The sequence below is a fragment of the Dissoconium aciculare genome (genome assembly GCF_010015565.1).
Source record: "Dissoconium aciculare CBS 342.82 unplaced genomic scaffold K489scaffold_13, whole genome shotgun sequence".
NCBI lineage: Eukaryota > Fungi > Ascomycota > Dothideomycetes > Mycosphaerellales > Dissoconiaceae > Dissoconium > Dissoconium aciculare.
In genome coordinates, this window is record NW_022984963.1 from 71296 (window position 1) to 89958 (window position 18663).

The 18663-nt window shown below is 54.1% G+C and overlaps 8 protein-coding genes across 8 annotated transcripts; 5 read left to right on the top strand and 3 right to left on the bottom strand.

The window, feature by feature from the left end:
- Positions 1 to 227: 227 nt before the first annotated feature.
- K489DRAFT_299447 (uncharacterized protein) lies at positions 228 to 674 on the top strand (the record flags this gene model as incomplete). Its single annotated transcript, XM_033600378.1, has 1 exon — positions 228 to 674. A coding segment is annotated over one exon (447 nt), but the record flags the coding sequence as incomplete, so codon positions are not given.
- A 685-nt stretch (positions 675 to 1359) lies between these two features.
- On the bottom strand, positions 1360 to 3427 carry K489DRAFT_383610 (MFS general substrate transporter). Its single transcript, XM_033605647.1, has 2 exons — positions 2630 to 3427; positions 1360 to 2570 (listed from the first exon to the last, which is right to left on the bottom strand). Exons 1-2 carry the CDS (start codon positions 3301 to 3303, stop codon positions 1532 to 1534), a joined length of 1713 nt encoding a protein of 570 aa, XP_033456419.1. The 5' UTR covers positions 3304 to 3427; the 3' UTR covers positions 1360 to 1531.
- A 617-nt stretch (positions 3428 to 4044) lies between these two features.
- K489DRAFT_383612 (snare protein syntaxin-like protein 18/UFE1) lies at positions 4045 to 5666 on the top strand. Its single transcript, XM_033605648.1, has 2 exons — positions 4045 to 4360; positions 4415 to 5666. Exons 1-2 carry the CDS (start codon positions 4244 to 4246, stop codon positions 5351 to 5353), a joined length of 1056 nt encoding a protein of 351 aa, XP_033456420.1. The 5' UTR covers positions 4045 to 4243; the 3' UTR covers positions 5354 to 5666.
- Positions 5667 to 7684: 2018 nt separating this feature from the next.
- On the top strand, positions 7685 to 9511 carry K489DRAFT_383614 (PLP-dependent transferase). Its single transcript, XM_033605649.1, has 2 exons — positions 7685 to 8186; positions 8259 to 9511. Exons 1-2 carry the CDS (start codon positions 7935 to 7937, stop codon positions 9345 to 9347), a joined length of 1341 nt encoding a protein of 446 aa, XP_033456421.1. The 5' UTR covers positions 7685 to 7934; the 3' UTR covers positions 9348 to 9511.
- Positions 9512 to 9900: 389 nt separating this feature from the next.
- K489DRAFT_383615 (uncharacterized protein) lies at positions 9901 to 11730 on the top strand. The gene has a single exon (XM_033605650.1). It carries the CDS (start codon positions 10069 to 10071, stop codon positions 11644 to 11646), a length of 1578 nt encoding a protein of 525 aa, XP_033456422.1. The 5' UTR covers positions 9901 to 10068; the 3' UTR covers positions 11647 to 11730.
- Positions 11731 to 11736: 6 nt separating this feature from the next.
- Positions 11737 to 12579, bottom strand: K489DRAFT_390611 (S-adenosyl-L-methionine-dependent methyltransferase; the record flags this gene model as incomplete). Its single annotated transcript, XM_033606616.1, has 1 exon — positions 11737 to 12579. One exon carries the CDS (start codon positions 12577 to 12579, stop codon positions 11737 to 11739), a length of 843 nt encoding a protein of 280 aa, XP_033456423.1.
- Positions 12580 to 12692: 113 nt separating this feature from the next.
- On the top strand, positions 12693 to 13501 carry K489DRAFT_65329 (uncharacterized protein). Its single transcript, XM_033608807.1, has one exon. It carries the CDS (start codon positions 12807 to 12809, stop codon positions 13269 to 13271), a length of 465 nt encoding a protein of 154 aa, XP_033456424.1. The 5' UTR covers positions 12693 to 12806; the 3' UTR covers positions 13272 to 13501.
- On the bottom strand, positions 13361 to 18578 carry K489DRAFT_383617 (uncharacterized protein). Its single transcript, XM_033605651.1, has 3 exons — positions 18152 to 18578; positions 14192 to 18068; positions 13361 to 14127 (listed from the first exon to the last, which is right to left on the bottom strand). Exons 1-3 carry the CDS (start codon positions 18217 to 18219, stop codon positions 13564 to 13566), a joined length of 4509 nt encoding a protein of 1502 aa, XP_033456425.1. The 5' UTR covers positions 18220 to 18578; the 3' UTR covers positions 13361 to 13563.
- Positions 18579 to 18663: the final 85 nt, after the last annotated feature.

The following is an 18663-nucleotide window of genomic DNA, read 5'->3' on the forward strand; positions in this document are numbered from 1 at the left end:
AGGAGGACTTGTATACCAATTCCGCTGACCATGGCAAGCAAGCCGAATCGTCGCGGCGTATGGACCTAGACGAGGACGGCAGCAAGTCACGTTCACGAAATTCGTCCGGCGAGAGCACAAGGGAAGGCGACACACACGAATCGATTTTCGGGCAGGCATTGTACGAAGAATCCTCGGCGTCATCAATGGGTGGCTCATCTGACGCCGACCGACGCTCTCCGACCTTTCTCCGCCACGATCCCGTTGAACTTGAAGCCGTTATTTCGTGCGCCTCGGATGGGCTCGTTGTTTGTCTCCGGCGTGCGCGACCCTTGATGCCTCTTCCAACACAGCGGCCTTCAAGACCGCGATATTCTAACGGTCTCTTCGCTGCACCTTGGGCCACGGAGCCCGTGGTTCTACCACAGCAATCGGATCGGCGTCAGAATACTGGCAGCGGCCATGCGTTTTCATCCACCTCGCCTGCAAACCCAGCGCTGGCATCTCAGCGCGGAGCTGCTTCTCCACCGGGAGGTCCCCGACGAGATGACTTCATGTATGCGATCCGGGAGCAGGCCATCTTCGCGTGGGCTCTCACGGGGATCAACGGCTCTCTTTATAAGCACAAACTAGGGGTGCCGACTGGCGAGTCGCTACCTGAGGCTGGCATTCCCATCTGGAACGATGACCCTGATCGGAAAGACGACTCCGACAGCGATCATAACCAAAACTATGGATCATACCAAAACTCAACACAGACGATGATGGCGACCGCAGCCATCACCGCCACGCAGCTTTCGACGCGCGCTCGGGGTGGTCGTGGCTACGGCCCGCAGATCTTTGGCGATCCTGGCCTCGACGGCAAGAACTCAGGGAGGAATGCCCACGGTTCATGACCTTGGAAGGATGGCTGTGGTCCGCGTGTAGCGTCACTAGATCGTCTTCGATGACAGAGCTGTCGAGTTTGAGCGGTTGCTACCTTTCTGAGGTGTATCTTGTTGATCCAGCCCCCTGGTCCTCGCAGTCCGCAATGCTCGCGAGAGACGCCTGTCGAAAGCTCGACAATATCGATTCGCAAAAGAACCGAACCAAAAGCTCAAGGAATATCCGATGATCCAAAAGAGCAGAAACGCGCATGACTGTTGTTGGTCAATGCATTTCTTGGAAATGGCAATGACTTGCCTAACGACTGAAATGATCATGAATTACCTCTGCGGGGACGAATGGATGTTTAGCGCGATTTTGCATACACTGGTGCACTTTTTTTTCTCTGTGGGTCGCATGTCTAACGGCAGCTTGTTTTATCTTTTCGAGGGCTGCACATATCAGAAATATGACCTTTGCGGCGCAAGCGATCGTTCCTGAAAGGCATGTCTCTGTGACTTGCGGAGAAGCCTGCGTGGTTTGATTGTTTACGATGGATTTGACAGAACATCGCTATTGGAAATTCCATCGCAATTGCCAGAAGCGCCATTACCTAGTTACATTTAACTGTGAAGTTCCCTCGTGCTGATCTTTGATCTTTGATTATTTCAATATTAAGCGATGAAAATTACGACCTGGAAACGTTCCCAACGTCGAGATCGTCCTTGCTAGCAACAGGCGAGTCACTGACCGACTCTTGTGCTTGCCGTGGATGACGACGCTGCCACGCGCTCAGCCGTTCTGCAGCTTTGATCTGTGCCGCTTCCTTGCGGACACGACGTTCTTCTCTCCACCGCGGCCCGTATCTCTGCAATACCCACAGAATCGGACTCAACACCAGCAACACCAGCGCCACGAAAGTGAAGCACCACCCCCGGCCCATCGCATCGATCATGTACAGGACGATTGCCGTCGCGCCCGCGCCCATGAGGCACCGGACCAGATTGTTCGCGGCGGCCGCCGTGGCCGGGTTCTGCGGGTAGAGATCGACGACCAACACGCTCAACGTGTTGAACGCCGACGTCAGCGCCAGGCCCGCGAAGAACATCATGACGAGCGGCACGGCCAGGTGCGCGTTCGCCTCCATGGCCCAGCCGTAGCCGAGCGTGGCCAGGATGCCGACCGCCGTGGACGGCAGCGCGATCTGCACGCGCGCCAGCTCGATCGGGAAGGACCGGAGGTCGTTGGCCTGGCCCGGGACGACCTCGTACCCGACCCTCCGCGCCGTGCGTCGGAAGTTCCAATCTACGAGCCGGCCGGTCACGATCGAAGCGAGGAAGGATCCGATGCCGATGGGCAGAAAGCACAGGCCGACGTGCAGGGCGTCCAGACCGTAGATCTCGGGCAGGAGAAGGGCCGCAGAGGTCATGATGTCGTAGGTCGCGCAGTACACCATCGAGTTGTAGAAGAGGAGGAGACCGACATCCTTCTCCAGCACGACGCCGAGGGAGCCCAAGGGGTTCGGGATGTGCAGAGGTCGGCGCGGCGGGGGTGCTGTCGTCTCGGCTCCTCCGGTCTTACGTTGTCGCTTGTTTCTGAAGTAGTCTAGCAAATTCATGTTCCAGCCACGGGGTGGGATTGAACCATTGCCGACGACGTTACGTCCCGTCTCTGGAACGAACAGCGCGAAGGGCACGACGAACGCGCCTGCGAGGATGAGCAGGAACCTGCCACCAGACGTCAGCGTTGATCAACAGCAGGCGTGCACATCACGTTCAAGCCGTACCAAAAGATCCATCTCCATCCAAGTAGCTCGGTGAAGACGCCCCCCAGCACGGGGGCAATCGCCGGGGCAAACATCGCACTGGATGTGGCCCATCCCATGAATGTCCCTCTTTCGGCGCTCGTGCACATATCCGCCACAACCGCCGACCCCAATGCGATCGTACTCGACGACCCCGTTGATTGCAGGCAGCGTAGGATCAGCAGAGCGACAAAAGTGTTGCTATTGGCGAGTCCGGCGTTGGCTGCGAGATAGAGGACAAAGCCGATGATATAAGCGGGCCGCCGTCCAGCCATGTCGGCGAAGTCGCCGAAGATTGTCGGTGCGAGTCCTTGGAAAATCATGTAGGAAGTGAGGGTTAGGTTCATGACGCTCTCAGATGTGTTGAAGTCTTTGGACAGGGTCTCCAACGCGGGAAAGTAGATGTTGGCGCTCAATGGGGAGAAAAAGCTGGCGACGGAGACCATGACGACGATCCAACACTTCTGTCGATAGGTGAAAACCGACCATGGCGTTGGCAGATTTTGTTGATCCTTCGAGGCTTTCTCGACGTCGTGGTCTCCCGGCGATTGCTCCCGCAGTGGGTTGTCATCTCGACAGATCGAGGTCGTGCTGGCGCGGCTTGAATACTGCGGTACCTCAGCCGTAGCTTTAGCCGCTTCAGGCGCCGCCTCCATTATATCGATTTCAAGATCGTTGCTCAGTATCGGAAGATGTTCCGAACCTTTCTTCAATTGGTAGTAACAAGTACAAATGACCAGGTACCGATGAGCGAATGAAATCAAATGTGATTAGTAAAGTATCATTGTCTTCATATTTACAGATTTATCACGATGTTAATGTATCAAAAGCAAACAGCCGCATTCGGGACGTGTTTCCGGCGTTTAGAACATTACTCCGTGATGGGAAAGTTTCGGTCCCATTGCAGGTGGCAATGTATATGGACCTCCGACGTCAATAGGCGCATATTCGCGGTGTAGCCGCCGCTATCGGCATCATGGCCCTGCATTTCTGCCGCATCAGCCGACGGGCGGTATATGCCCGCATGCTCCGACAGTACGTGATATGTACTCGGATTTCATCGCACCTGGGCACATTTGATTGCGGCTCTTCAGTCAGCAAGTGCAGACGGTCGATCCTAATCAGAGGCCAACTTCCTTGGTGGAAGTATGAACGTAGGACCAGGAAGTCGATCTCTAGCCTGTGCGGTGTGCAGCATCGGATCGGAAGAGGGAGAGCATGCTCACTGCATCGACCGCCTGCGACCGACAGCGACCGGTCGAATACTCGGATCCCAGCTCTGTCACAAATGTGCTGAGAGCTCTTCGGTCCGAAAAACGGCTTAAAGCATTGCAAGGATCCATGCATGCTTCTTAAGATGGCAGGATCACCCGCGCTTAATGGCTTTCAGCGATGACGGGGTGCTTGTCAAGTACGGGGTACGATAAGACTTCCAAGATTTTCGGGAGCGACTTTACTGCTATTCTCAAGTTGGCTCTCCAGGGCTGTCAAGGTATGACATAATACCTCGCCAGCCAATTTCGCACATTGAGCCAGTGCCAGGAATGCCATGCGGCCTCTCAAGTGATTATCTCCAGGTGAACTCAGACCGGTACAATGGATATCACCGCCGACTTCAATGTCTGTCTCAAGCAGAAGGGAGCGCAGCCAATCACAAAGAAGAGCTACGACTTGAAGACCATCAACTCGTTCCTACAAGAAGCCTACGAGATTGTATGCGCTCTGACAGAAAGTGCGAAGGGGCATCGTGATACTGATTCTTAGTAGAATATCCGAATCGCTGAACTCACGCGGGAATTGCGCTCCATCCGGCCACGATATCTTTCAACAGCGCTGCCCCAACGACGAAAACATATCGCAACAGCGAGCGACGGCCATGACCGGACACGTCCACTAACCAACGCTGAACGAGACGAATTTGACGCACAATCTAAGCTCCTCCTCCGACAGCTGAATGGCGCAATATCTGGTCTCAAACAGGCAGAGGATGTAAGGAAACAGGCCGTGGACTCTATCGCTCTTTCAAAGCGTGCGCGTGGTGGTCTTGGCGGGCTGGGAAGATGGGCCGCCGGTGGAGCCATCACGGCCAAGTCGCCGGAAGAAGAGTTGGAACAGGCGCAAGCCACGACCCTGGCTGAGGTGCGCGAAAGCATCACGTACTACCTGCAGAAGAGCTTGGAACGCGCGAGCAGGGCGCAGACAGACATGATGGATGTGCGGTTGAGCAGAGAGCTGGAGAAGTCCAAATCAATACTCGCCAAGTCTGCCATGAATAGCCGCGTGTCCACATATCACGGCGACTACAACTCCAATGCCAAGGCAACAGATATCGAGTTGCAGTCTGAGGCCTCCGGTTCCAACGAGCATGCTCCTGGCGGACCTCTCACCCAAGAGCAGCGCCAGCAATTTGCAGAAGAGAACCACGCGCTTCTCAAGCATTACGAAGATCAGCTTGATCAAGTCCGGACGGCGGAACGAAGCATTCTGGAGATCAGCGAGATGCACAGTACACTGCACGCCAGCCTCCAACAACAGAGTGAACACATCGACCAACTCGTCCAGGATTCCTTCCTGACCACTGAAAACATAGGGAGAGGAAACAAAGAGTTGAAAAAGGCCAGCGAGCGGAGGAGCGCGGCTCAGGCTTTGTTCTACTCGACTGTAGCGTTCTGTTCTTTCCTCGTCGTCTGGGATCTTATATTTTGATCGCGGCCAGCCTTGTTGAAGGCCTAACGTGCCACGGATACATGATGAATGAGATGATGAAACAATGCGAGGATGATCGATCGTCAAGGTGTAGTCTAGCGTGAAACGAGATATCAATGACGAATGCCTCCAGGGCATGGACTCAAATGAGGTTGAATTATTACCCTAAGGACGAGGAAATGCCCAGGTGGATCGCTGACGGGCGCAGCCATCGGCGCTAACGAATACCGCACAGGTATTCAGCAAACGGGACAACTCGTGGACCGTCACAAATGTGCTCGCGTGAGCACAACACACTTCAATATGACAGACTTCCTGATCGTGTTGGTGAAGCGAACGATAGCAATTTCTTTCTGCGGAGAAATGTCGTCGTCAGGAAAATTGGAGGGCGACGAACGTGAGCAAACAGACTTCCAAGCCGCATGCGCGAATTTGGGCCCCCCAGACGGCACAGTTGGTCGGCCCGGCCGCAGGACGCTCTGCGATTGCCACACATGACGACTTGGGCCGAGGCGTTCAGCGTAGGCTCTCTCTCTCTCGCAACGAACCTCGCTCCCGCATGGGAAATTATCCCTTACGGCCGCGTTGGTTCATGATGCCGAAGGTGATCGCATGTTTCCCCGTCCGTTTTGCATCGAGGGAATGAACACGATCGGAGGGGCCCCGCAGAAAATGCCCACAGTAGAACATTTTAGGACGACGGACGTTGCTCTAAGAAAAGCATGTCTCGCGACTTTAGGCCGATCGCCCACCCATCGTGGAATCACATACCTGGTGGTACATTTCGTGTCGACGGCCGATAGACCGATGTACCAATCAGGAAACAGCTCTTTGGCGGTTGGTTGGCATCCCTTATGTTGCGTGACCGACGCAAGCACCTTTACGAGGGCTGCTATGTGACTCATGAGTCATTACTTCGTATGGGCCTTTGCAGTAGTATCGAGAGATCTATTCTCAGCACCAACTTCTCCCGGCTCGCGAGGTTCACCAGAAGTTGATCTATGCCTTCGAGGAGAATATGGAAAGTTATAGATTTGCAAAATAAGGTGCTAGGCTGAATCCTGCCAAGAGGGAGAGGGACGGTATGGTCCCGTACAGTCGACAGTCTTGCCGGCATTCCAATAGAGTTCAGCTCTGTGCAGTCGCCGGTCGCGCCGTGCACATCACCAATGCAGCACATGTGCCTTGCTTCTTTCTGATGCGTATACATCACGGGCACAACGGAGAACATGCCGTACTTTTCGCTCACATGCTCGTGTGGTGTATGTAAGTCATACTTGGGTACTGTGTCTGTCAACGACTTTCACCAGCAGCAGAAGCAGCCAAGTCTCCGCGATGTTGCAATTGCATGCCTTGGCGATCGGATAGCGAACGTCGTGACGATCACGCATCATGATGCAACATGTTGAAGTCCGTCCTTGGCCCGTCCAGATGCTCCGCGACACCAGCCAAGTGCTCCCTGGATCATATCGGGAAAACGGGCGCGCAGTGTTCAGCGGAGGCAGCCAGGTGGGTGGCGTCAGGTCTACATCACCGAATTTGACGTGTACGCTCGGCGAATGTCTGATGACCCGTTCGGCATACGTACCCGCTACGGGCATGCAGTAACAAATGTTGCGAGATGTGAGGAAGAGGAGTCTTCACCGCATTATGATCATGTCTGCAATTGGACATGGGTGTATATCTTACAGATAGGGTAGGGGATGGGAGGACGGACGACAATTGCTGCAAAAGGTGGAATGTGTGTGAATCACGATAAGATTTCCACACACGATACCGATTGAAAGTGCCTCGGCATCGAGAGGGGCCAGGCAGTGTGCGCGCCTGGTGGATGGGGCGTAAAATGGCAGCGCAGCGCAGCGCAACGCAACGCGAGGCAAGGCAACGCAGCAGGCGTGACTCGGGCGAGAGTCCCTGGCCGGCTGGCGTCTGTGTATTTTTACTGGCTTGTTGATTAGTTCTGTAGGGGGCAGGTTGTCAGGCTGACCATCGTCACATGCGCAGGTTCCGAGGATAGAAACTGAGAAATCGACAGGACGAGGGAAAAATGGCCCGTCTGGTCTCACGATGATGGGGTGCTCATGACTATTTGATTATGCGAGAGGGAAATTGTCTTCTGGACCACCCTGCACTGTGATAACAAATGTGAATATAACTGTGCGACCCGTCCGTCTCGCGATAGTCACTCGATCTCTTCTTCTTTTCCCTCCGTCTCCTCCTTCCTGGATTGCCATTGTTACTACCGGCGTATCATAACTACTACCAGCATCGGCACCGCCTACACACCTGCACACACTCACACCCTCATACTGTGAAAGTGCGCTGCTGCTACTGCTATCACTACTACTGTCGCCACCACCACCACACAAATTTCTCTCAGGTCTCGCTTTCCGGTTTTGCATTTAGCCGCGGTTTCTGCACACACACCACGAGACCCGTACAGTCACCATCCACAGCGTACCTGTGCCTGTACCTGCACGTCATCCGTCTTTTCACCCGTTGCGCCGGCAGGAGCGGAAAGACCCCGAATTCACCACCACCCCATAATAATCACTCTCGCCAATCTCTCACCACTTTCACAATGTCCGTAGTTCCTTCAACCGCGGGCGACCGCATTCGCCAAATTACCGCCCACATCAGTGTGAGCGAATCGAAGATCGAGACCATGGCCACAAACTTCGATGCCGCCGCTGTGCCTCAAGCACCCGAGGATCCGCTCTTCGGTCTGATGGCCGCCTACCGCAAAGACACGGATCCCAAGAAGGTTGACCTCGGAATTGGTGCATACCGTGATGACAACGCAAAGCCATGGGTCTTGCCCGTGGTCAAGCAGGTAATTCATTACTTCCAATGTCTATACGGATTGACCCTAGGGCTCAGGCTGACTTGAAATTCACCCATGCAGGCAGAAGAAATCCTTCGTCGGGATCCTGAGCTCAACCACGAGTACCTGCCCATTGCCGGTCTCCCAGCCTTCACCGCTGCCTCGCAAAAGTTGATCCTGGGCAAGACTTCCGCTGCCATCGCAGAGAAGCGCGTCACCTCGTTTCAGACCATTTCCGGAACTGGCGCTGTCCACATGGGCGCGCTGTTCCTCTCAAAATTCTACAACCCCGCAAACCCTGCCGCAAAGGTCTGCTACGTCAGCAACCCAACATGGGCCAACCACAACCAGATCTTCAGCAACGTCCAAATCCCCGTGAAGACCTACCCATACTTCTCAAAAGCGACCAAGGGCCTCGACTTTGATGGCATGATCGGCGCGTTGAACAGCATCCCCGAAGGCAGCATCATCCTCCTTCACGCATGCGCACACAACCCAACAGGTGTCGACCCGACGCAAGACCAATGGAAGGCCATCGCCGAGGTCATGCGCGCGAAGCACCACTTCCCCTTCTTCGACACCGCATACCAAGGCTTTGCATCGGGTTCGCTAGAACGTGACGCCTGGGCCATCAACTACTTTGTCGAGCAGGGCTTTGAGTTGCTCATTGCGCAGTCATACGCCAAGAACTTCGGTCTCTACGGCGAGCGTGCCGGCTGCTTCCACTTCGTCACCTCGCCTGCACCTCAAGGCTCTGAGGTCGCGGCCCGTGTCGCAAGCCAGCTCGCCATTCTCCAGCGTTCAGAGATCTCAAACCCCCCCGCATACGGTGCGCGGATCGCATCACTCATCCTCAACGACCCCAAACTCTTTGCTCAGTGGGAGCAAGATCTCCGAACCATGTCCGGCCGTATCATAGAGATGCGCAAGGTCGTCCGATCAAAGCTCGAGCTTCTCGGCACACCTGGCAAATGGAACCACATCACCGACCAGATTGGCATGTTCAGCTTCACAGGCTTGAACGAGCAGCAAGTCCAGCGATTGAAAGAGAAGTTCCACATCTACATGACCAAGAACGGTCGCATCAGCATGGCTGGTTTGAACACCAAGAACGTTGACTACTTTGCACAATCCGTCGACAGCGTCGTCCGGGAGTCGTTGTCATCGTAGTCGGTGGTGTGATCTGGGTGGATTGCGATTGAAGTTCGAGGTACGGGAGATGATTTGTGGTACACAAATTTTGCCGCAAAGGCTTTCTTTGGCAGGAGGGCACGCGAGCAGCTGCGGCCCAATCCCGAATTTTCCATTTGTAGTATACGTTTAGAGGGCATGGGCTGGCGTCTCCTCGTCCATTGTGGCACGAATATGATATGCTTTCAATTTCAACACGCTTGTCTCAATATCTCGAGTTGGGAACGAAATGGCCATGCGCCGTAAAATTGTGTGGTAGTCGATGGCCTGCTCGACACCTCGTGTGGTGGCCTCGGAAGTCCGCGGTTCTCCGCATGCGTAGTATGCGTCTGACATTGATTACTGCCGCGGCCAACACGGCAAGTGAGGAGATGCATGACGGTCGCAAATTGCTACAGCATTGACCGTGGTAGTCTCTGGGTGAATGACAAACACTTGGCACTGTGAACTCTGCATCAAGTTCTGAGCCATGATTGTCCAACAGTTACATGGGTCCCAAAGCAATTCGTGAGTGACCCAATCCGGGTAGAGGGGCTGATCGAAAGATGCGGCTCTGTGCGCAATGCAATGCGGCTGCTGCCATTAGCTGCCGTGGAACATTGCACCAACCACTGGCGTCTTAAAACTGCATGCGACCAAAATTTTGAATCCATGGCTCCGCAGATATCGACCTGTTGAGCATCAACAAAATACCGAAGACATGTTTGCAGTCAAAGGATGGGCCGTCGATGCGAGCGCATTGAAGCCTCAGTCAGAACCATTCAGGAACAATGTCAACGCCCCGACTGCTGATGCGTCGGCCGACGGCGCAGATGCGCAAGAAAGTCGGAGAAAGCGGAAACGAGGCGGCGAGCCAGCAGCCCAGAATATGGATGTCGGGAAGTTGTGGGAACAACACATTGAGGGCAAAAAGCCAAAGAAGGTGAAGACACAAGAAAAATCGAAACCGGAATTGCCGGTCGTGAAGGTAGAAGCGCCCGTCGAGCCTCCAAAGCCGGCGCAGGCGAAGAAGAAGAATGCTGCGCCCCCGGTTGCGGCAGAGGAGCCTTCGCAGAAACGCGCAAAGTCGGAGAAGAAGTCAAAAGAGAAGGCGCGCAAGGAATCGGATAAGGCTTCCAATGGCGTACAATCTCGCTCAGATCAGCAACAAAAATCAAACGGAAAGAAGTCAGTCGTGAAGGTTGCAGAACCTTCAGCGCTCAAACTCACGCCTATGCAAGCCGCAATGCGCCAAAAGCTGATTTCAGCACGATTCCGACATCTGAATGAAACGCTGTATACCGAGCCGTCAGCGAAGGCGCTGGATCTGTTCAATCAGAATCCCGAGATGTTTGAGGACTACCATTCCGGGTTCCGGCAGCAAGTCACCACCTGGCCCGAGAACCCCGTGGACACCTTCATCAGTGTGATTCGTTTGCGTGGAAACGTGCGACTACCATCGCAGAAAAAGGTCTTCCGCAACAAAGGAAAACCGAAGGAACCCGAGCTTCCGCCAGCCAATACCGATCGGTCTGTCGTACCGTTGCCTCGCACCAAAGGTACCTGCATTATCGCCGATTTGGGCTGCGGCGATGCACGGTTAGCGCAGACTTTGAAGGATTCCGGTGACGGTGCCAACTTGAGTTTACGAGTGCATTCATACGATCTACATTCACCATCGCCGCTGATCACCAAGGCCGACATCTCCAACATTCCTATCGGTGATGGCAGTGTCGATGTCGCAATATTCTGTCTCGCTCTCATGGGCACGAACTGGATCTCATTTATTGAAGAGGCTTACCGCATTCTGCATTGGAAAGGCGAACTGTGGATCGCAGAGATCAAGTCCCGCTTTGGACGAATCGGTCGCGCCGGGAGAGTTGTTGAACACAGCGTCGGCGGTAAGCGGAAGATGGCCGCGTTGAAGAAAGCACAGGACGCGAAGAAGCGAGAAGCGGACGATGTCAACGAGCAGGAAGTGCTGTCTGTGGAGGTGGACGAAGTACCGGTCAAGAATGAGGAGACGGATGTGACTGCCTTTGTCGAGGTTCTGAAGCGTCGTGGATTTTTGCTTAAAAACGAGGAGAGCAGTATTGATTTGAGCAACCGGATGTTCGTACGCATGGAATTCGTCAAAGCGGCGGCGCCGACGAAGGGTAAGGGAAAACCGGATGAGCCTGCCCGACCGTCTCAGCCCAAGTTCAGAACGAAGGCTAAGTTCCTCGACGAGGACAACAACGAACCGGCGACGGATGACGAGGCTAAAGTGTTGAAGCCATGTTTGTATAAAATCAGATAGATCAGAGGAGCAGCATCACTGCTTATGAAAACGCAGAGCATGCCATGATATTCATAAATACCAGTCGCTTCGTGGATGAGCGCAAACATCTCATTCTTTAATCGCCACTGCTCTCAATCGTACGTAGTTTAGCCAGAGCGTTCCATCCTCCTTCGTAATGACAGGTCCGAGAATATCACATACTTCCTTGACCACTTGATCCCGCTTACCTCGTGGAGCCGCCTGCAGGAACTCAGCGCACATCAGCCTGACCCAACCCTCGAGACCTCCCGTACCAGCCTCATTCGCAGGCGTGAGCTCCGTAGGCCTGTATACAAGATGACACTGCTTCACGCGGAACCCGGCGTCCGAGAGGTACTTCTGCATCGCTTCCGCGCTGGGGAAAAACCACGGCGACGACGCCTGCACTTCGGATGACGAGAGACCGGCGTGCACCAACGACGAGATCATCGACGCGTGGACCTCCCTGATGCAGCCGAACCCTCCCATCTCGAAAACCAGCTTCCCGCCTGGTTTCAGCGCGCGGTAGACGTTCGGAAAGAACGCCGATCGGGTCGTTGGGTCCCGGAGGATCCAGTGTAGGGCTGCGTTGCTGAAGACCTTGTCCCACGATCCGGTCATTGCGTCGGAGCAGGCATCTAGTGCCCGAGCATCGTGCAGGACGTAGGTGCAGTTGGGAGCTGAAAAGCTCTTGGCGGCTGTGTCGATGAAGGACGGCGACGAGTCGATTCCGAGCACTCTACCTGACGAAGCGGTCTGGGCGATCTGGGCTGTGAGTTGCCCGTCGCCGCATCCGATGTCGAGGATGTGGTCGTCGTGTTGGACGTCGAGCTCTGCGAGGATGGCTGACGTGAGTTTGGGAACGAAGCTAGCGGCTGCATCGTACGCTTGAGCATTCCATCGATCTTTCGCTACGGGGTCTGATCCGACCATCTTGCCAGTTCAATTCCCGTCTTATATCGCGGTGTAGCTTTTCGCTGTGATGAATCACTGATGTCAAAAGTGAAGAGCGAAAACCTATCCTCTTAGCACGTAGATAGAAGAGAGCTCCAAGCTGCTGGCTCTAGAAGGAAGCTTGCACAGAGAGGACATTTCGGACCTGTTCCCTCAATCCCTATTCTGCCGTTTCTTTTTACACATCCTTTCGCACTTCCGCGACAATGGCAGCCAACGAACCAGGCCACCTGCTCGAAGAGCCGTCGCATAATCCAACTGGGACGACTTCATCTGAGGAATCTACCAGAATAAAAGCCCCGAAGCCAAATCCCAGCGCGTCTGAAGTCACTATCAAAAAGCCGACTTGGGCATATATCCACCTCCAGCATTTAGGTCCGCCCAGCGAAAAAGGGCAACCTCTCGATGCTGTCACCGCTCAACTCCATCTGTCAGCTGGTCTGAGGGCCTTCCTAGGCCTGCACGGTACGGCAATTCCAGTTGATTTCCTGAAGATCGAAAACCAACAAGTCTGGATACGGGTGCCCGCGGAAGATTGCCAAGCAGTCGTTGCGGCTGCTGGGGGTTGGTCCGACTCTCGCGGTCATGGCTGGCGCGCAAGAGGCTGGAGCTTTTGGAGCGCGAGCGTCGCCGGGCGAGACGCTGGTCAAGATCTATTCGACGGCACATGATCGGCAGACATAAAGGTCTCCTCAGGCTCTCGGGACGAAAATGCTCCGTCGTCGAGTGGCTTTTTCGAACACCGATTACGAGACCATGTGATTCAGCGTGTCTACATCAGCAACGAGTCTGCATATCGGATGTACTGTGTTTCTTCATACAAAAAATATCAGCGATACTAGCGAGAGCAGTCAAAAACAAAGCAATATGACGCTCCCGCAAGCAGCTTCTCATACAGGGGCGTAAAAGTGAAGGAATACAAGAGAACCAAGAAAGGCGCGTAAAGCAAGCAATCTCCTAAAGTCAACCATCAACCTCCATTTCTCCACCTTGGGATCCTGTGCCCCCAGCAGTTTCGGGTTGGCCTCCAATCAATGCGTCGAACGCAGCATTGTTACTTGCTAGTTCTGCGTCACCCAGCCCTTCTATGCCACTAGCATTGATGATGTATTTCTCCCTGATGAAATTCTCATGATACGCCAGGGCTTGTTTTGCCGACTCGATGTCGTTGGCGCGTTCTGCTGGCAGTGCATGGAAGCCTTCTTGCGTGCCGATCTGGAAGAAGGCACGATAGTTGTTGACCGCGATGCGAATGTTGAGTTTCTCCTCGTTCTTCACATCGAACATGCGGTTCCGCTCAGCTACAATTTCCTCCTGACTGGGTAATGCGGCGTCGGATCCAGGACTGATCCCATGGGTGCTCGGCAGAAATACTGTCTTGGTGCGAGTCACGTCGACGCCGTCTGTGTCATCGAGTGAAGTGTATGACGCAATGTAATAGCGCCAGCGGTTCTCCGCATCGATCTCGTCGCTGATGAGTATGTCCTTCTTGGCAAGGTATATTTTGACTTTACTTGAAGCCGGCTCCTATATATATCAAGTTAGTTGGCACATTCATGTGACATGTGACCGGCACTCCGTTTCAACTCACAAAGTCAATCCGATAAAGCTCTGCGTCCTTGATCATCTTTTCAACGGCTTTGCGATAATCCGTCTGTTGCTGTGCCGTGACCAAAGGCTTGATACGGTCTTTCTTAAAAGCCTGAAAGATGTCGGCTGACTTGTCTTTGGCCTCGCTGTTCATGACCTGCACCGCGGTGCGGGCCAGTGTGGCCACGAGCTTTTCAAAGCCATAGAGAGTGTAGCCGGATTGCAGGTAGAACCGACGCAGACAATCTTCAATCTCTGCAAACTCGACACCTCCCTGCAAGCACGAGTCGAACTTGTTTAGCATCTGAGCGTAGTAGTCTGCATCAGGGCGTGTATCCTCGAAGAAATCCAGAGGCACTTTGTCCACGATGCCCAACTCTACTGCCGGCTTCGCCATCTGTCCATTGAGCACCGTCTCGCGTACGCTCGCCTCGGCGAGTTTGAGCTTCAGAAGGCGTTCGTAAAAGGTGATGAACAATCGAAGGAAGCAGTAGATTGTGGTGTTGGCCCAAAAGCGGTATGACTCTCGTTTCTGAGGTTCATGAGGGTTGACATCTTGTGCTCCATGCCTGTTTCCGGTAGTGGGGTGGTCTAGCCATCGGGAAGGGTTGGAATTCTGTAGGAGCTCAGAATCGTCTTGACCGTCGACGACCATATCGTCGTCAGCGTTGGAGGAGACCTCAGGGGTCGTCGCGCGACTGCCGGATGCATGACTTTCCTCGCGCTCTCGGCGCCCGGCTTTCCTACCACGGCCTAGAGCTGCACGTAGCAAGTTCCCGGTCTTGAGCGGAGCCTTTTGAGTCTTGGCCGAAGAGGTTTCTTCTCCACCAGACACGACGTCATCTACGGATTCGTTCTGCGGCGAACGGTTCAACTTTTCCTCTATCCTCTCGCGGAAGAGATCCGTATGCAGACCAAAGAACAATGCAATGAAATCGCGGACAAAGCCGGATAATCGCGGGTGATCTGTCGAGAATGCCTCATCAATGTGTCGCAAGATAAGGTATGTAGCGTCCACCACAACGTCGGCATCCTCCACGACAAACTCCATTTGCGGGTTGCGTAGAACTCCCGGGGTCGCGTTGTTGGCGCGCTTCATCTCTTCGTATTTGACCTGGATCTCACTCTGCAGCGTCTTGGTCTGGAACTGCCGGCGCTCACTCAGTCTTAATGAAACAGCTTGATGGTCCAAAGATTTCCAGAACATCTTTTGTGTCTGTTCACGCCAGATCTTTTCCCACTCACGTTGAGCTATCTTCCAGGTTTCGAGCCGTTCCTTCAGTCTATTCAACAGAACGGGAATGACTTGGTACGGCCGATGATGTAATGATTCGATCACTTCTTGGCCCTTCTCTCGTCCGTACAGCTTCATGATCACACGCTTGTATATCATTTCGCTTTGTCCACCAAGATTCGGCGGAAGCTTGTATTTGTGAACAGCAGCATCATCCATGCGTCGGAGTTGAGTAGCGATAGGTTCAAGCAGCTGGATCGTACGGCTGCACGCCTCAATGTTGTAATCATAGTCATGGCGCTCTTCTTCGATACGGTGCAGGCCCTCCTCGTGGACGTTCTTGCGATGAGCGATGAAACCGGAGTCCTCAGACGCCCATGTAGGATGCGAAGCCCATTCGTCGTTGAGGACCTGATTACAAAGCTCGTCGCGACCACTGCAAACTTTTTGGCGCTCTCGCTTGGGCAGGAGACGGTAACTCGGACCAAGACCCCGGCAATTGCTCAGCGTCACCCTTCCAGGAGGGATTCGTGGCTTATTCTCGACTAGTATGTCACGTTCATCATAGCCGACCCATTCAGAAAACCACTTCAGCAGATCAGGGCTGGCGCCGAGGAAAGTTCGTGCACGATGCATCAATGTTGATCGATCGATGAGATCTTGCGCAAACAGGTTGCACAGCTTGAGAAACTCATTCATGACATTCTTGTTACTGATGACCTTTTTAGCCTTGTCAAAGAAGGCCAGCTCTTCGCTCGTAGCAGCCGATGTCGTTGTGGGCTCAATCGGCATTGGCAAAGCCGGCACCAATGTAGGCGATGTTGCGACCTCGCTGGACACTTTCGGAGCACTGTGAATGGTCTTTGTGCGTTTCCCAGATTGTCCAGTGGGCAAAACCTTGCTTGCGCTGGGTCCGGGACCAACATCTGGGGTAGCGCCAGGGTCGGGGCGATCAACACGCTTGCGCTTATTGTCTTTCGAGACAGATGTAGGTGCAAAATTTCCAACCGGTGGAAGGCCGCCTCGATGGACTGGGGTGCCGACATGAGGCTCACGAGACATAACCGGGCTGCCATATGCTGGTGCGGGATCACCGCGCACGTTGGAAATAGGAAGATTCTCCTCAGCCAGGCGTGCGCGTTCAGCAGCTTTGGCTTGAGCCGCAGACTCCGGCAAAAATTGTTTGAAATCATCAAGAAGATCTGGAGCTGTCTTGAACAAATGTGTTACTTGAGTGTAGACGTCTTGGATGGGTTTTGATTCGCGCTGATAAGTTTGCAGGATTTCCAAAAATTGCTTGTAAATGTCCGGGTGTGCAGCGAAGCGTGTTTTGATTTTATTGACATAGCTTATGGCATGGTTAAACTCGACAGGGCCGCGACGTTCCGCGCCAGACTGTCCTTGAGCTTGGGCGTCTAGCGAAGAACCAGCGGCGGACTCTTGCACGTTCAAAGGTGGCGGATGTGGCGACATGCCAGCACGAGGAGGCGCCCCAGTAGAAGCAGCAGACACCGCATTCTGTAGTGAGTTTGCAACGCGTTGTTCGGATTGACCGAGAGTCTCTGCTTGCCGGAGAGCATCTGGTGTGGGCATAAAGCCTTGAGGTTGTCCGGCAGCCACTGGCCGGCCGCTTGGGCTGTACAAAATCCCTGCTGCTTGCGGTGCCGGTTGTGGTGTATATGAACCATTCGAAGGTCGCTCCTGGACATCTAAAGTCATTGATCCACGGACCGGAACGGGTGGCATGGTAAAGTTGGTAGTTCCCATGGGAGTTGTCACGCGAATGGTGTTCGGGTCATCCCCAGCACCGCACTCGATGCGGTAACCTGGAGGGAGGAACGTGTTGAAGCCTTGAATGAGGTCCGGATTGCCAGCAAACAAAGTGCTCACTCGGTTGATGACGCCTGGCGTGTCAATTTGCCCTGACTTGAAGTCCTTCATGATGTCCAAAAAATTGTTGTACACGTTCGGCTCGTTCGCAAACTGTACTTTCACCTGATCCAAATAGCTCAAAGCGTCATTCAAAATGGGCTGCTGTGGTTGTGGCTGGGGTTGCGACGCAGGTTGCGCTTGAGAATTGGAGCTATATGACCCGGATAGAGATGGTTGTCCATGCTGTAAACTGGGCATCGGATGCCCTGGAAGCGGACCATTGCCATATCCAGGCACTGGTGCTGAAGGAGCACCGATTTGCGAATGCGAAAGCGGACCTGTCATACCCGGGTTGCCGAGCAAACCGTTAGGACCATGAACAGTACGTGGCCCGACAGCCACAGGCTGATGGATGTGAGTGGGAGGGCCTTGCTGCGCCTGCATTTGTGCCCCTTGCTCGACCCGCTGTCTCTCTTCTCGATGTCTTCGCTCCTCCTCTTCCTGCATGTGTAGGTGCTCGAGCTCACGCGCTCGATCCCGGTCTCGGTCTTGGCCAATACCTGGAAGAGTATAACCCGTTCCAGGAGGATGTAGAGACTGCATATCAGGGCGAGGGATCTGACCTTGTCGTGGGGACGACTGGCTGATACCTGCCAAGTTGGCAAGGCTATGCTGGGAGGGATGGTATGATGAGTATGACGCGCCCGGGTGGGAAGAACCACTAGCAGTGGTTGGCGGCGAGTGCTGATTCGGGTGAGGCGGTACATTCGATCTGAATTTGCGAAATATTGTCAGCGAATCTCGTTGCAAGAAATGCTACATGCCTGCAAAGGGGTGAATGAAATAAATGCATACCCGAATGCGCCAGCACGCTGCTCCGGCCCACCAGCAGGCTGATGCGACCAACCGCGATGGGGGTCCATCGGTTTAGATAGTATCAGCCTCGACGTAGGTCCTTTATCGCCAGGAGACTTGTGAAATATTTTTGGGCGCGGACGAATCGATCTTCAGACATGCAGGATTTCTGGTCTGATCTGATGTCGGATACTGCTAAATTTCCTTCTGTGGCTGGTATTTGTATCTCGGAGCATGTGGCTTTCGCCGGACTTGCGCAATCAAACGCTGCGCTTTTGCGCGGCGAACCTGGTCGAGCGTCAAACAGGGCGGAGCCGGTTGTGTTATTAGCGGTGATGAAAAGATGGTGTTGTTGGTGCTTCGACGACGGAAGAGGTGGAGAGCCGTTCAGGTGATAACCGTCGCGTGGTAAGTGTGCTGCTTTGCACGATCGATCTGATGGATGCTACGGCATATGTCATGGCGCTAGCCAGAAGCTCAATGGGCTTGGCGGGTCATGAAAGGGACCTGCA

Bases quoted from the DNA above. Each gene is read 5' to 3' on its own strand.
- K489DRAFT_383610 (XM_033605647.1), bottom strand. From the start codon at position 3,303: ATGGAGGCGGCGCCTGAAGCGGCTAAAGCTACGGCTGAGGTACCGCAG. The intron at 2,571-2,629 runs GTACGGCTTGAA...GTCTGGTGGCAG, and splicing joins GGATGGAGATGGATCTTTTG to GTTCCTGCTCATCCTCGCAG.
- K489DRAFT_383612 (XM_033605648.1), top strand. From the start codon at position 4,244: ATGGATATCACCGCCGACTTCAATGTCTGTCTCAAGCAGAAGGGAGCG. The intron at 4,361-4,414 runs GTATGCGCTCTG...GATTCTTAGTAG, and splicing joins TACAAGAAGCCTACGAGATT to AATATCCGAATCGCTGAACT.
- K489DRAFT_383614 (XM_033605649.1), top strand. From the start codon at position 7,935: ATGTCCGTAGTTCCTTCAACCGCGGGCGACCGCATTCGCCAAATTACC. The intron at 8,187-8,258 runs GTAATTCATTAC...TCACCCATGCAG, and splicing joins TCTTGCCCGTGGTCAAGCAG to GCAGAAGAAATCCTTCGTCG.
- K489DRAFT_383615 (XM_033605650.1), top strand. From the start codon at position 10,069: ATGTTTGCAGTCAAAGGATGGGCCGTCGATGCGAGCGCATTGAAGCCT.
- K489DRAFT_65329 (XM_033608807.1), top strand. From the start codon at position 12,807: ATGGCAGCCAACGAACCAGGCCACCTGCTCGAAGAGCCGTCGCATAAT.
- K489DRAFT_383617 (XM_033605651.1), bottom strand. From the start codon at position 18,219: ATGGACCCCCATCGCGGTTGGTCGCATCAGCCTGCTGGTGGGCCGGAG. The intron at 18,069-18,151 runs GTATGCATTTAT...TCGCAAATTCAG, and splicing joins CAGCGTGCTGGCGCATTCGG to ATCGAATGTACCGCCTCACC. The intron at 14,128-14,191 runs GTGAGTTGAAAC...TGATATATATAG, and splicing joins AGCTTTATCGGATTGACTTT to GAGCCGGCTTCAAGTAAAGT.